We start from the raw sequence: 14702 nt of genomic DNA, 5'->3' as shown, positions 1-14702 counted from the left end.
TAAAATTATTTCCTGCCCTTCACCAGCAGGTCTCAAGAGAACATGTATGCAAATGGCCTCCCCAGCGTCTCCAGGTAGGAGTGGGAAAGACACCTCACTGAAGCACCAGAGAGCTGCTGCCGGTCAGTGCAGGTGATGCTGAGCTAGACTGAGCAGCGGGCTGCCTTGACATAAGGCTGCTGTCAGGCTTCAGGGACTCTGCTTACTCCCTGCCCCCTTTGGCAGTAGATAAGCAGAACAAAGCGAAAGGAGTCTCTTACCATTTACAGATATTAATGATCACAGAGAGAGACCAAAGAATCCATTCCTAGGAATGAAGGTGCTCCCAGTTAAGGGTTCCACCTGCTTCCTCCCCTAGTCACCCATGTCAGTTCCTCGTCTTGCAACCACTCTGCTTTCTGTGTTGCCACCCTCTCTGCTCTCCTTGACCTTGGGCTGAGCGGATGGATGCTTACCAGTGAGAGAGAGTCTGTTAACTCTCTCCCAGTTCTTCTCCTAGCTGTTCACCACCCAGTTCTTCCCAACTTCTGTCTTCTGAACTATGTCCCTCTGCAAACCACTGTTCCAAATCTATACTGTCCCACTGCTCCTGGAAAGATTGAGGATCCTGATCCTCAGCACGGTCCCTGTCAGCTGCTTCCTATTGTTGCCCCTCTCCTTCACTGGTCAGCTCCTTTGGAAGGACTTCATACCACACCGAAGCCTTGCTCTGCTAGGTAGTATTGTCTACTACAGTTGACTCTCAACTTATGTTCCAGGGATAGAGCACAAAGCCAAAATCACGCATAGTCAAAGCACTTTGGGGGCAAAGGCAGATGGGATTGCCAATGTATTTTTTCCCCAGATGCCTGCACCCTTATTTTTATTTTATTTTTTTATTGCCAAGTGCGTAAAGCTGAATGTGCGCAGGTTAAATGGGTGCAAGTTGCAGCTCTCCTGCAAATCAGGCATGCACAAACTATCCAAACTGTTGGGTCAATTTCGTTTTTCGCTAGAACCTCGAGATCTGCCAACCAGAACCAGGTGCAAACAACATACAGTTAGTTAGTTTGATTTATTACGGCCATTGGCCCATATCTAAAACAATACATCAAAATTTATCCATAAACAATACCATTTAAACAGTTCCAAGTTAAAACACCCATATAAAACCAATTTTACTTCAATTAAGTAAACACTATACACAATAAGCTCCCTCTATGTAAACCGCAATTCAAATCCCTCAGATTTTGGGGTATATGCGTCTTAGTTCTGGCACTTATTGATGGTTCTTAAGTTTATCTAAGCTGTCAGAGTCATACAGTGATCCATTTCTCCTCTTTTGAAATAAGACAATCAGGTATCTAGCGACTGCAAGGGATCTACTTGTGTCTTCGTCGTTTAATATTATTTGGGCTTCCTGAGGTCTGTCAGCAATTCTCGATAAATATGGGGCCAGAAACTTGGACCGTGAAGCCGAATGTAATGGACAACAGAAGATTATATGATATAATGATTCTATAGATCCACTTTTACAGTCACAGAGGAGTGAGATCTGTCCGTTGGAGAGTCTGTTACCCAACACATTTGATGGGAAAACATTGAATCTAGCCTTTATAAAGGCATACCTGTGCATCACCACAGATAAGGTAGTTAAATAAGATGGAAGTTTCGTTGGTGGTGTTAAGCCAAGGTTTATTGGCGAACAGGTGCCACCACCTGTCGCAATATTAAATTGTAAATCCATCTCCTCTAATTTGTGAGTTATAATTCTCTTGGCAGAAATTAAATCCAATTTTAGTAGTTCAGATGGAGATAGTCCTAAGGACACAAGTTTCCCATGTATTATTTTTGCCCAAGGGCTAGGGAAGTCATCTCTCCAGAGACACTGTATCAAGTGGAGATTTGGAAGTTTATGCCATAATGCCAACCAGTAACAGAGGATGCATTTCCATAATGTGGTTTCTAGAGATGTAACATTTAGTTCGAGTCGTATAGCAGTATTGCCTACACACCTGGGTAATTTTAGCAACCTTCTTAGCAGCTGGTTTTGGATTACCTCCAATTGGGTTAGATTAACAAAGGACCCCCATATTGGGATTGCATATGCTATTGTTGTAATCACCTTTGCCTTGAAAACTTTTAACACTGATGGAATATGGAAAGCCCCATCTGAAAAGAAAAAACGCAGTAGCGCAAAGGAAAGGACTTTAGCTCTATTTAATACATATGCAAGATGGACCTTCCAGCCCATGTTGTGTTGGAGAAGGACTCCCAAGAACCAAACAACATACAGTCAGGATTAAAGAACAAGGCTCACATCTTTCGCCTAGGAATTTGTCTCCAGAACTGAACTGAGCTCACACTCCTTTCGCACTCAAGCCCACAGCTGTCTTCGTTTCATCCACTTAACTGAAGTGGGGAAAGACATACTGGGTTGCATCCACTATTAAGCAGTGTAGCCTCATAGACGTGAATGGACATCACTAACTTAGGTCCATTAATGCCATAGGAACATGGGAATCTGCCTTAAACAGAGATCAGTGGTCCATTCTACTCAGTGGCTCCCTGACTGGCAGTTGATTCTCCAGGGTTTCAATTGGAGGATATGTGCTTCTGGCCCCACCCACCACTGTCATGTGACCTCTGGGAAGTTGCCCAGAAGGGAATACAATAGGGTTGCTGTATTTCAAAAAGAGAAAATCCAGACACAAAAGTCATTGAGCTATTTTCGCAAGATCTCAACAAGAAAAAGAAGTTTCAAAGCTATTTTTAAGGAAATTTGCCGAAATCTACACTTCTGACATGGGTTTGCCGTATGTCCGGATTTCCCCGGATGTTTAAGCAATTTCTGCCTGGACACTGTTTCCGACAGCCGAATCCCACAATGTCTGGAAAATTCTGGAAAATATAGCCCTCAGGCGGGTGGGGAACTTATCCCTATTCTTGAAAGTGACGAAGCTGAAACCAGCTCCCTCACACACACAGATATATATATATATATAGACTATTAGACAATTGTGTATCCTACCCTTACTCCAAGCAGCTGGGGATAGCTTACATGGGGTTCTCAGTTTACCTCTGAAGTTAGGCTGCAAGCCAACAGGCTCCATGACTGAGCAAATATTTCCCCTGGCGTTTTCCCACGTCCAAAGCCAACGCACTCTTGAGATGCACCACCGTGGATCTTTCTGTCTTTGCCTTGCTGAGAAGAGTCACAAGAACTGCTGTGTCATAGCAGCGAAGGTGACCAGGATACCAGGGGAAGAACTTAAGTTATAAGATTACCCGTTGGAGACAGTCCAATGGCTTGTAGCTAGTGCATCAACATCATCATGTTACAGTGGTACCTCAGGTTAAGTACTTAATTCGTTCCGGAGATCCATTCTTAACCTGAAACTGTTCTTAACCTGAAGCACCACTTTAGCTAATGGGGCCTCCTGCTGCCGCCGCGCCGCCGGAGCACAATTTCTGTTCTCATCCTGAAGCAAAGTTCTTAACCTGAAGCACTATTTCTGGGTCAGCGGAGTCTGTAACCTGAAGCGTATGTAACCTGAAGCATATGTAACCCGAGATACCATTGTATTATTATTATTCGCCTTCTGCACTGTGGTTCAAGGCAATGCACAATAAAAAAGGAAACAGCAGATGCATTTGAATTAAAACAAAGGAGACACATATCACTAAGTTACCCAGCCGGGAAAGCCATTTGGAACCAAACTGTTCAGTTGCTTCCAGAAAGTGCAGACCACGGGCACCTGTTATCATGATGTCGCGTCAAACGCATGTGTGCCACTGGGCACCCACAATCTGGGGCACAAGTTAGCACCTCTGAGTGAGACCATTGGTCCATCCAGTTCAGTACTGTCTACTCTGACCGGCAGCAACCCTCCATGGTTTTTGAGGCAGTGATTCTTTCCCAGCCTTCCCTGGCGAAGTCGGCGTTTGAACCCAGGACCATCTGCAAGCAAAGCAGATGCTCCACCACTCCAGGAATTTTGTGCAGCGTCCAAATGACCTCCCCCTTCAAAACATCACCCCAGATTCCCCCTTTTAATGTGGTTTTAATGCTTCTGCAGGAAATTCAGTAAGCAAAAGTAAATCCAGATTACATGGGGGAGCGGGGGAGCGGAATGGCATTTTGAGGGCGACGATATGTAGAGGCTGCAAAAGCAACTTGTGTGCATAAGCAGGGATGATCTAGGATTCTATGAATCCACAGCCAACTTGCCCTGCAGAAATATCCCTGTATTCATGTAGCAGATCACAGTGCAGGGGTTGCCAGTGTTTTCTGGGCCAGTAGGCACATTTGCAAGGCAGAGATACTGCAGCCAAGCACACACCACAACCTATTTTCTCTTGGCTACAATAGCGTACTTCTTTCAAGCCTAATTTCAATGGGGCGAGGAGACTCTGCGGGCACCACATTGGCAACCTCTGCTTTTGGAAAAGGCAAAGCAGAGGAAACTTGTGGTTTTTCGTTTGGCTGGCTGCCAGCTATTTTCTTCTTCTTTTAACTTGCTTTCTGAACCAAAGTTCATTAAGTTTTAACACAGGCAAGCACTGACAACTTGAAGAATGTGTCCCTTTTTATTCCGTTCTTTAGCAGTTACACGCTGGTGCAGAGGGTTTTCTCTCCAAACTAGCTGTAGTGGTACTTTTGACTCTGCTCAAGTGTTGTTCTCTTTATTTGCTATTTTGTGGTCACTGCCTTCGCTGAAAAAGTCTGTTTCTTAGGACACAGTGGCGCTAGAAAGAAAAGTCAAGTGTGAAAGATTTGTCATGTTTGCTTGGCGGAGCCACAGCCCACACCTCCACCTCCTTTGTTAGTGGGCAAGAAAGCCCTGTTGTTTTTAAGCCTCCAAATCTCTGTACCTGGGCCAGGGGACATTGCGAAGTCACACCCTCTTTCCCTGAGCTACATGCCTTAACTAGCCTGCTTCTCATCCTTCTTGCCTGGCTAGAATACATCCTTGCACTCTGATATTACCTCCTGCTTGCCTGATGGAGGAGTAGGGCATACCCTCCAACATTTCAATAATAATAAAAATAATAAAATAAAATACTACCCAGCCCATCTGACTAGGTTGCCCCAGCCACTCTGGGGAAAGCTGTCAACTTTCCCCTTTTTTAAAGGGACATTCCCTTATTCCGAATAGGATTCCTGGCAAGAAAAGGGAAAAGTTGACAGCTATGACTTTGGGCAGCTTCCTATAGATGTGTGTGTGTGTGTGTGTGTGTGTGTGTGTGAGAGAGAGAGAGAGAGAGAGAGATGATAATATAGGGCTGCCTTCAGATATCTTCTAAAGGTTGTACAGTGGTACCTTGGGTTAAGTACTTAATTGGTTCCGGATGTCCGTTCTTAACCTGAAACTGTTCTTAACCTGAAGCACCACTTTAGGTAATGGGGCCTCCTGCTGCCGCCGTGCAGCTGGAGCACAATTTCTGTTCTCATCCTGAAGCAAAGTTCTTAACCTGAAGCACTATTTCTGGGTTAGCAGAGTCTGTAACCTGAAGCGTATGTAACTTGAAGCGTATGTAACCTGAGGTACCACTGTATAGCTACTTATCTCCTTGGCTCGGGGGTCGCATAACTCCACACCCTCCAACATTTCTCTGATGAAAATAGGGACGTCCCAAGGAAAGTGGGACATTCCGGGATCAAATCAGAAACCGGGACGGCTTCTGTAACTCCAGGAACTGGGAAAAACTTGGGAGGGCCATGTGGACAAGAGAGCATGTGTGTAGATGTAGAAGCTAGCCTTCTATACAAAGTTAAATTTTATTTTCACTTTTCTGCCCACCTTTGCATCTAGATTTGCTCACTTACTGGCTTATATACAGAGAACCAACCAATTATATCTTGGTCGTGGGAAGTGCATGAAGTCTTGTGTTTCCTCCTCGAATTGTTTGGGGAAATCTACAACACTTCCTCTTCCATCAATGAAGATTAGCATCTAGTTTAGCAGAGTTTTTTTAGAAAAATACCATCCTTTGCAGCATTAACACAGAAACTTGGGACAAAGGTGTGGAGCTTTATCTGGGAGGCTGTAGGCGACCTGCATGTAAAGTCCCTTTAAAGAAAAGAATGACAATATGGCCCCCAGAAGGTTAATGTAGCCCTTGAGCTAAGGAAGAGATTCTCTCCACCTGCAGAGATTAGAGCTTCAATGCCCTGTCTTCTTGACCATCATGGCAAAGTCAGCACAAACTAAGCAAATTAACAGATGTTAGTCTTAAGGGTCCAGTAGTGATGTATGGAAGTGAGAGCTGGACCATAAAGAAGGCTGATCGGCGAAGAATTGATGCTTTTGAATTATGGTGCTGGAGGAGACTCTTGAGTCCCATGGACTGCAAGAAGATCAAACCTCTCCATTCTGAAGGAAATCAGCCCTGAGCGCTCACAAGAAGGACGGATCCTGAAGCTGAGGCTCCAATACTTGGGCCACCTCATGAGAAGAGAAGACTCCCTGGAAAAGACCCTGATGTTGGGAAAGATGGAGGGCACAAGGAGAAGGGCACGACAGAGGACGAGATGGTTGGATAGTGTTCTCGAAGCTACCAGCATGAGTTTGACCAAACTGCAGAAGGCAGTGGAAGATAGGAGTGCCTGGCATGCTCTGGTCCATGGGGTCACGAAGAGTTGGACACGACTAAACAACTAAACAACAACAAGTCTAAGGGTGCCGTGCTAGGCTGTTTAAATACTAGACTACTCACCACAGGGAGGCAAGGAGTTAGAGGCAGGCAGGCCAAAGAGGTGGAATACTTTCTCCTCCATGCTTACTAGAGAAAGTGAGTGGACTGACAAGAAAGCCCACTCCTCAGTACCAGGGCATAGAAATGTAGCAGGCAGCCATTGAAGCAGATTCTGTCCCTCATCTGCAAGGGCAAAGAGAGTAGTAAAATTTTGCAACCTGGTAACTCTGGGGAACTTATTGTTAGGATTTTTATTTATCCAGGCTGCTCCAGCGAGTGGTACTATTGTACTATGTTTTGTGGACATCATGTGAGTGTCTGAGAGAGCGTGAGAAAGGAAGTCTGTATTATCTCTTCCTGTACTGTTGGAAGTTAGTTTCACTTCTGTATGTGTCGCAGTTTTCTGTACTGGTGTTCAAAGAGCTCAGACGTGCTGATGGAGCCTTTGTACATAGACTGTAAATAAAGTAGTTTTAGAACTACAAATCTTTCTTCTGCTATGAAATACAGTGGTGCCTCGGGTTACATGCTTCAGGTTACATACGCTTCAGGTTACAGACTCCGCTAACCCAGAAATAGTACCTCGGGTTAAGAACTTTGCTTCAGGATGAGAACAGAAATCATGCTCTGGCGGCGCGGTGGCAGCAGGAGGCCCCATTAGCTAAAGTGGTGCTTCAGGTTAAGAACAGTTTCAGGTTAAGAACGGACCTCCGGAACAAATTAAGTACTTAACCCGAGGTACCACTGTACCAGAAGACTAGTGTGCTCTTCTCAGAAGAGAAAGGTCACTTATCACTGGTCTCTCTGGACTGAGGGTGATTTACAGCCAGGGAGGACCACTGGAGAGACGCTCTGAAGACTTGGAAGTTGGTAGCCTTCCTGGGGCATGTTTCCAACACTTATTTCCATGGCTGAAATAAGACCACACCTAGGAGATCCCTGCTGAATCACACCAAAATTCTGCCATACCCAGTGCCTGTAATAGCCACCCAGGCAGAACCAGGTAGCTCCCCAAGCAGAATGTTCCAGTATCAGATGCACACAATAAAGGTGGAACTGTAGCCTGCAAAAAACTTCCACCATAACCAATTTGTTAAGACATGCCAACTGACATGACTGTTTTGCTTCGAAAGCCTAACACCACAAGACTCCTCTGCAAAAATAAAGATATTTAATCCATCGGCACAACGGATTAGGCAGCCCGCCAAGTTTCTGTCGTTTGTGGAATGCATATTGCGTGTCTCCGCCGGGACTACAGTGCCCACAGATGTTAAGACACGGTACATTTTAAGCACGTTTGAAACTTGCCTATACATGCTGAGACATCTGGAAATGTGGAAGGATTCACGCGTCTTAAACACTGCATGCAAAGCTGTTTTGTAATTACAGTTTCAAAATCAGAAGCTTGAATGGCAATTAGGATGGAGGCAATAGGCCTTTGTTCTGGGCATTGAGGGGTAATTAAAGTGAGTCTGTTAAGCTTCGGGTTCACATGGCTGCAGCTGCACAAAAGACAGCTTCATGGTGCTACATAAGCCAGAGTGTGAGATAAGCTCTGCTGAGAGTAAAGGTAAAGGGACCGCTGACCATTAGGTCCAGCCGTGGCAGACTCTGGGGTTGCGGCGCTCATCTTGCTTTATTGGCCGAGGGAGCCGACGTACAGCTTCCGGGTCATATGGCCAGCATGACTAAGGCGCTTCTGGCAAACCAGAGCAGCGCACAGAAACACCGTTTACCTTCCCGCTGGAGCGGTACCTATTTATATACTTGCACTTTGACGTGCTTTCGAACTGCTAGGTTGACAGGAGCAGGGACCAAGCAATGGGAGCTCACCCAGTTGCGGGGATTCAAACCACCGACCTTCTGATTGGCAGGTCCTAGGCTCTGTGGATTAACCCACAGTGCTACCCGCATCCCTCTGCTGAGAGTAGACCCATTCAAATTAATGGTCTAAGTTAGGCCCCATCTGCACTTTGCCCTTTGAATAATCATAGCTTCCCCCAAAGAATTATAGGAAGGGCAATTTGCTAAGGGTGCCGAAAGTTGTTAGGAGACTCCTATTCCCCTCACAGAGCTACAATTCCCAGGGGTTTAACAACCAAATCCTCTTGCCAGGTCCTATTGCAAATATTGGCGTCACACAATGATGCTCTAGGCATCCTCAACCAATTCAAAAGAAGTCATCGGGTCCAGATGACAGCCCTCAGAGCATTCTTAAGAGAAATGAAATGCAAAACTGCTGATCTAACAACAACATGCAGCTTGTCGCTAATAATCAGCCTTTGTACCCGAAGAGTGGAAAGTGGCTAGTGTAAGGTTAAGTATTTGGGAAATATATTGGGGTTTGGGCTGTTGCAGACCAGTTAGCCTGATATCTGTCCTGGGAAAACTGGTGGAAAGCACCGAGAAAATAGAAGAACAAGCTTTGCTAGAGAAGAATCAGCATGGCTTCTGCAAAATAACTATCCTTTTTAGAGTGTTTTATGGATTTCCTAGGGAGAGGGCGTTTATGCCCATGTCTTGCTCCTTCACTTCCAAGACGTCCACTTGAAGGAATATGCTGCTGGATAGGCCTGATCCTGCTGGGCTCTTATGCTCTAATCTGGAATACAGCGGTCAATGCCATGGTCAGTGATGTGGAAACTTGCTACCACCCACCTTCCCTGCTGGTGCCGCCTTAAGGTTCATTGCCCTCCCAAGTCCAGAATACAATCACACACTCAGAAGGCAGAAACATCATGTTTATTAGCAAGTATCAATGTGACATCTGTTTTTTTAAGCAAGTACATGTACCCAAGTGGCATCCGTATTTATACAAAGCAATGAGATTGGCATAAACAGTGGTGCACAGAGTAAGCCTGCAACAGAAGGGTACTCCTAGCCAGAAGAAGAAAGGGCCCAATCTCTACTCCAGGAAGGTCCTACTGGAGTGTAGGGAAATTGCACTAAAGGATCACCACCCTAGAGGCAATATATAGTCTCTGCTGCCAGAACCTCAGCAGGGAGCGGGCAGAGGGGAATGTCACTTCTGTGAAGAGTGAGCAGCCCTTGCAGCTACTAGCGAGGGGAGAGCAGGCCTCGGATGCTTGCTGGCTTCCTGTAAAAACTGAGAGCAAAAAGCCAAGCTAGGCTGCTACCCTATTACTTTCCGGTGACGGCAGGCTTTTCCTGGCGGCTTATGGGGATGCTGCGCTCCACTCCAGGAAGAGCCTGGGTAGTCGGCGCCGTGATGGATAGCACACCATCGGGAGACAGGGCCGAGGTGATGGCTGCTGGATCAACCCCCTTGGGGATCATGTAGCGGCGGTGGAACTCCCGGGAGATGTAGCCGTGCTCATCCTGTAAAGAGCGGAGACACAAAAACAGGCAAGTGACTAAAGGGGGTCCAGAAACCAGCACTCTCACCAAGAAATTTACTTCACAAAATTTATACGCCGTTTGATTGTTTAAAAGGAAAAAGGTCAAAGCAGTTTATGGAAAGATAAACCAGTAACCCCTAGTAAAATTTTAGAACCCTACTTCTAGAGATAAAATACTAAAACACTGAAATCACCTCAGCTTTCTAAGTATCTAGGTAAGCTTGTTTCAACAGGAATGTTTTTAGCAGGCACTGAAAGAGTGTGCAGCGAAGGCGCCTCCTTGATGTCAACAGGCAGGGAGTTCCAAAGTTATTTTATTAAATTGGTTAGTCGCTTTATATTGCCTGCCCAAGGCAACTCAAACAGGAAGTTCAGGCAGCAACACATGCCATAATAATAATAATAATAATAATAATAATAATAATAATAATTTATTATTTATAACCCGCCCATCTGGCTGGGTTTCCCCAGCCACTCTGGGCAGCTTCCAACAGAATATTAAAATACAATAGTCTATTAAACATTAAAAGCTTCCCTAAACAGGGCTGCCTTCAGATGTCTTCTATTTACAGATGCATGTAGTTTTTGCACATTTCAGGCAGGGCTTGGGGGGGGCAGGACAGGATCTGTGGCCCTTCCAGATGTTGCTGAACTACAATTCCCTGCACCCCTGGCCATAAACCCTGTTGGTTGGGACCAATGCAAGCTGCAATTCCAACAACCTCTGGAGGGCCACGGATTCTGCTCTGGACACTGGTGGTGCAGCAACAGATGTTTTTCCAGGCAGTTCCAGCTACTGAGGTTTCCAAATCCCTGCGTACAGACTAAGAGGACTCCAGAGTTCAATAGGATTTGCTTCCAGGGTTGACTTAGGATGGCAGCTTTAACTTTCTGCTTTTGGATATGCCAGTGTTCTTCAACCTCGGGTCTTGGAAGTTGCTGAACCACAAACCCCATCATTCCCAGGCAGCTTAGCTGATGGCAGCTCAAGGATGGCAGGTCCCCAGATTTTGCTGAACGACAACTCCCAAGGTTGAAGAACACTGGCCTACGGCCACCACAGGGATCTTTTAGGTCAGGGTCACCCCACAAAGAACCCATGAAGCTACATACCGGCCGTTCCTCATGCTTGGCATGAACTTCGATGTAGTCCCCAATCACCTTCACACTCATCTCTTCAGGTGAAAAATGCTTCACATCCAACAACACAGAGAACTTGTCTTTGTCGATCTTCACCTGGGTGGAAGGGGGGAAAACAAAGTAAAAACTGGATTCAACAGACAGCATCTTCTACAGGCCAGCTGCCCCTGCCCACAGGGGTGCTGTTGTGGACAAGTAAACACCCTTTTACTGCTTTCTTCAACAAGCCACAGGGTAGGCACTAACACCACTGGGCATATTTAGCAAGGCCTATTATAACTCATTGAACTTGTTAGTTGCCGGCTGAACAAAGTCTCCCAAAAAATAGATACTGAGAGCACAATAAACAAGCACAGTGGTACCTCGGGTTAAGGTCCGTTCTTAACCTGAAACTGTTCTTAACCTGAGGTACCACTTTAGCTAATGGGGCCTCCCGCTGCCGCCACCGCGTGATTTCTGTTCTCATCCTGAAGCAAAGTTCTTAACCCGGCATACTATTTCTGGGTTAGTGGAGTCTGTAACCTGAAGCGTCTGTAACCTGAGGTACCACTGTACATTATAATAAAAAAAAGGACATCCCCAATAACAGACTGTGGTGGTGTTTTCTATTAGTTATGCTTCTATCAAAAGGCTGGGGAAGAAAGTAAGTGCTCTAGTAACATACGCAGCCAAAGCGCAGCACTTGCTTTCCTCTTCCCTCACCATGCCTTCTTCCTTTTATATCATTCCTTACCAGACTGTGAACAACAACTGTCTTAATCCAGGGATCGGATGCCCAGGCCCAGGGGCCAAATGCTGCCCTCCAGGTCTGTATCTGGCCCCGAGACTCTACCCAGATCACACGCTTCTTCCAAGACCACACCCTCTTTGAGTGTTTGTGCCTGGGTGGAATACGTCATTGAATTCTGCTGAGGCTTCTCATTTGTCTGGATGGAGGACCAAACAGGTATGCCAGGGTGTGCAGAGACTAGCTGACTGCATAAGGCAGAATTCACATTCTCTGCTCTGCTCATTCTCGGCTCTGGCCTCACCTACCAACACAAAAGGTTGTCCAGAAGGGAACAGTGTCGTTGGGCTGACAAAAGTTCCCTGCCTCTGATATTATCTTAATATATGCACAGTGTTTAGGACAGAAATTAGCCACTTTAATTGTTAAATAATAAGTTAGAGCCACCATGAAGCCGCTTTATGAGCACTGAACTTCTGTAACTTATGAGTTACAGAAACCAACACGGCAACAGCCCCTCCAGGCTAAACACAACCCTTTATAATATGGGCGAGAATGCTCCGTATTTTACACCCTTTTGTAGCTAGCTAAGAATATCATAGAATTGTAGAGTTGGGCCACAAGGGTTATCCAGTTCAACTCCCTGCAATACAAGAATCTTTCGCCCAGCGTGGGACTCGAACCCAAGACTGAAGAGTTTCAGGCACTACCGACTGAGCTATTCCTCAGGGTCTTCTAGTTTGGATCACTGTATATTTAGAGCCAGTGCGCCAAGAACACAGGAGCAATCTCCCTGCCAAGGGGTGTGATGAAGCACATTGGAAAAAGCAGGCGCAAGACAAAAAAAGCCCAAGTATGCCAGTCATGCATGGGGGGTTAAGTGGCGGCAGCAGCAGCAGCGCAAGGCTGCGCTGAAATCTCCCCAAGGATGAATTCTAACAGTTGGGTGTTAATGCCACAGCCCTTAAAAGAACCCCTCGTTTCCCAGGTCCGATTACATATTATTTAGTCATTATTATTTATGGAGCTGATGACTACAGCTCCTTTGCATGCAGAGAAGGACCCTGGTTCAACCCCCCCCCCCCGGCACATCCCGTTCTGACCACAAGCAGAAGGGACTTGGGGGTGGGGGAAATTCTTGGGATTCCCCACCAGTGTGGACAGCAGAAACAACAGCCAATGTCCGACTGAGCGAGGAAGCATCTCTAATACAGGCAGCAACTATCTGGGGTGATGGAGTAGGTCCAAGGTTCAGTTCCCAACTCCTCCAGTTCGGGATCAGGTATCTGGCAGCAACGTGGGGAAATGATCTCCCTGGGGACCCTGGAGAGTCACTGCCGGTCAGAGCAGGTGGTGCTGGGCTAAACAGACAAATAATCTGATCTGGGGCAAGGCCACCTCTTATGCCCCCATGCTGGTAAGTAACTCCAGGCAGCTGTGGGCAGGGAGCCAGCAAGACAGTGCGTCTTCTGTATAGAAAGAGTCCAGAGGGCGGGTTGAGTCCTGCATGCCAGCCCCTTCCCCGCAGGGCAAGACAACCCAGCTGGCATTGTCTCCCCCCTGCTCCCCCATAGGGCCAGCTGGGGCGGCTGAAGAATGTTACCATAATAGGTAAGCACAGCCTGCCAGCCCCTTGGCACCCTTTCCTCTTTCAAGTGCACACCTTCACCAATTGGCAACAGCAGCAGCACTACTTTCGGGTCCGCAGACCGTTTCCCCGCAGGAAGCGTCACATTCCCGACACGCAGGCACACCCATTCCCACGACGCAGGTCCAGACACCGAGCCCTACCCATCTTCGCGCATTTCTGCTCCCTTTTAGTCCTAAGCAACCCCCCTCAGCAGCCTCCGGTTAGGCGGGGGGCCTGCTGCGCTGTTGCTCGGCCAAAAAAGCACTCTGCACATGGCCAGAGGCATCACGACATACATGGGGGGGGGATTAGAAAACTAACTTTTCCCGTTATCTTTTCTTTTCTTTTCTGGTGCAATTCCGCACAAAAGCCCCAGACGCGTCCACAACTTAACGCAAGGCGCACCTACCTCCGAAAGGCCCGTGTCCGGCATCTGCGGCATCTGCGGCATCTGCAGGCTGGGCGTGCGCATGTAATAGGGGCTGAGCGTGGCCGGGAACAAGTCGCTCTCGAAGAGCCCTTCGCCGAACCTCTGGTCGAAAAGACGCGGCGGGAAGAGCGACGGGAAGGCCGAAGGGAAGCCCAGGGGCCGCCGCATCCAGGGGTGGTGGATGGCGATGTCCATGGCGCGGAGAGGCGAAGGCGGGCGGGCGGGCGAGCGAGCAGCCGGAGACGCGCAGAACACAGACCGCGGCCAGGGGAGCGCACGCCCAGCCCGGCCCGCCGCGGCGCCTTTTATACCCGGCCGGCTCCGCCCCCTGGAAGCCGCTGGAACGCCGAAGAGGCTTCGGGACGGAGCGGGAAGCCCCGCGAAGCGCCCGGGTGGGCGGGGCCACGGGAAAAGGGGCGGGGCCTAGTGCTCGCCTAGCCTCGAGGCTCACGAGGGAACCGATGGGCGGAGGCGCGGCTCAGCGGGGAAAGGCGTGCCTGGATCATCCGTGTCATCCTGATTCTATTCTGGAACGGAGAGAGCCGGGAAGGTTCTCTCGGCGTTTCCCCGGCTTTGAGCTCCCATCCAGCCCGTTCCCACGTTGAACGGCGGCCAGTGTAACGGTAACGTCTGACTTGGGGACAGGTGGTTAGATGGGGGAGGGGGGAAAGCACATCGTTTCTCTTCCCGTCGGTTAGTGCTGCTAACCGACGTTACCTTTCAGACGTTACCTTTGTA

At 47.7% G+C, this 14702-nt stretch overlaps 1 protein-coding gene across 1 annotated transcript; it reads right to left on the bottom strand.

The window, feature by feature from the left end:
• Window positions 1-9405: 9405 nt before the first annotated feature.
• On the bottom strand, window positions 9406-14245 carry HSPB6 (heat shock protein family B (small) member 6). The gene is made up of 3 exons (XM_081869814.1): window positions 13944-14245; window positions 11151-11273; window positions 9406-10017 (listed from the first exon to the last, which is right to left on the bottom strand). Exons 1-3 carry the CDS (start codon window positions 14157-14159, stop codon window positions 9820-9822), a joined length of 537 nt encoding a protein of 178 aa, XP_081725940.1. The 5' UTR covers window positions 14160-14245; the 3' UTR covers window positions 9406-9819.
• Window positions 14246-14702: the final 457 nt, after the last annotated feature.

The sequence above is a fragment of the Podarcis erhardii genome (assembly GCF_964252035.2).
Source record: "Podarcis erhardii genome assembly, chromosome: 7".
Lineage (NCBI taxonomy): Eukaryota > Metazoa > Chordata > Lepidosauria > Squamata > Lacertidae > Podarcis > Podarcis erhardii.
This window is presented reverse-complemented; position numbering and strand designations above follow the sequence as displayed.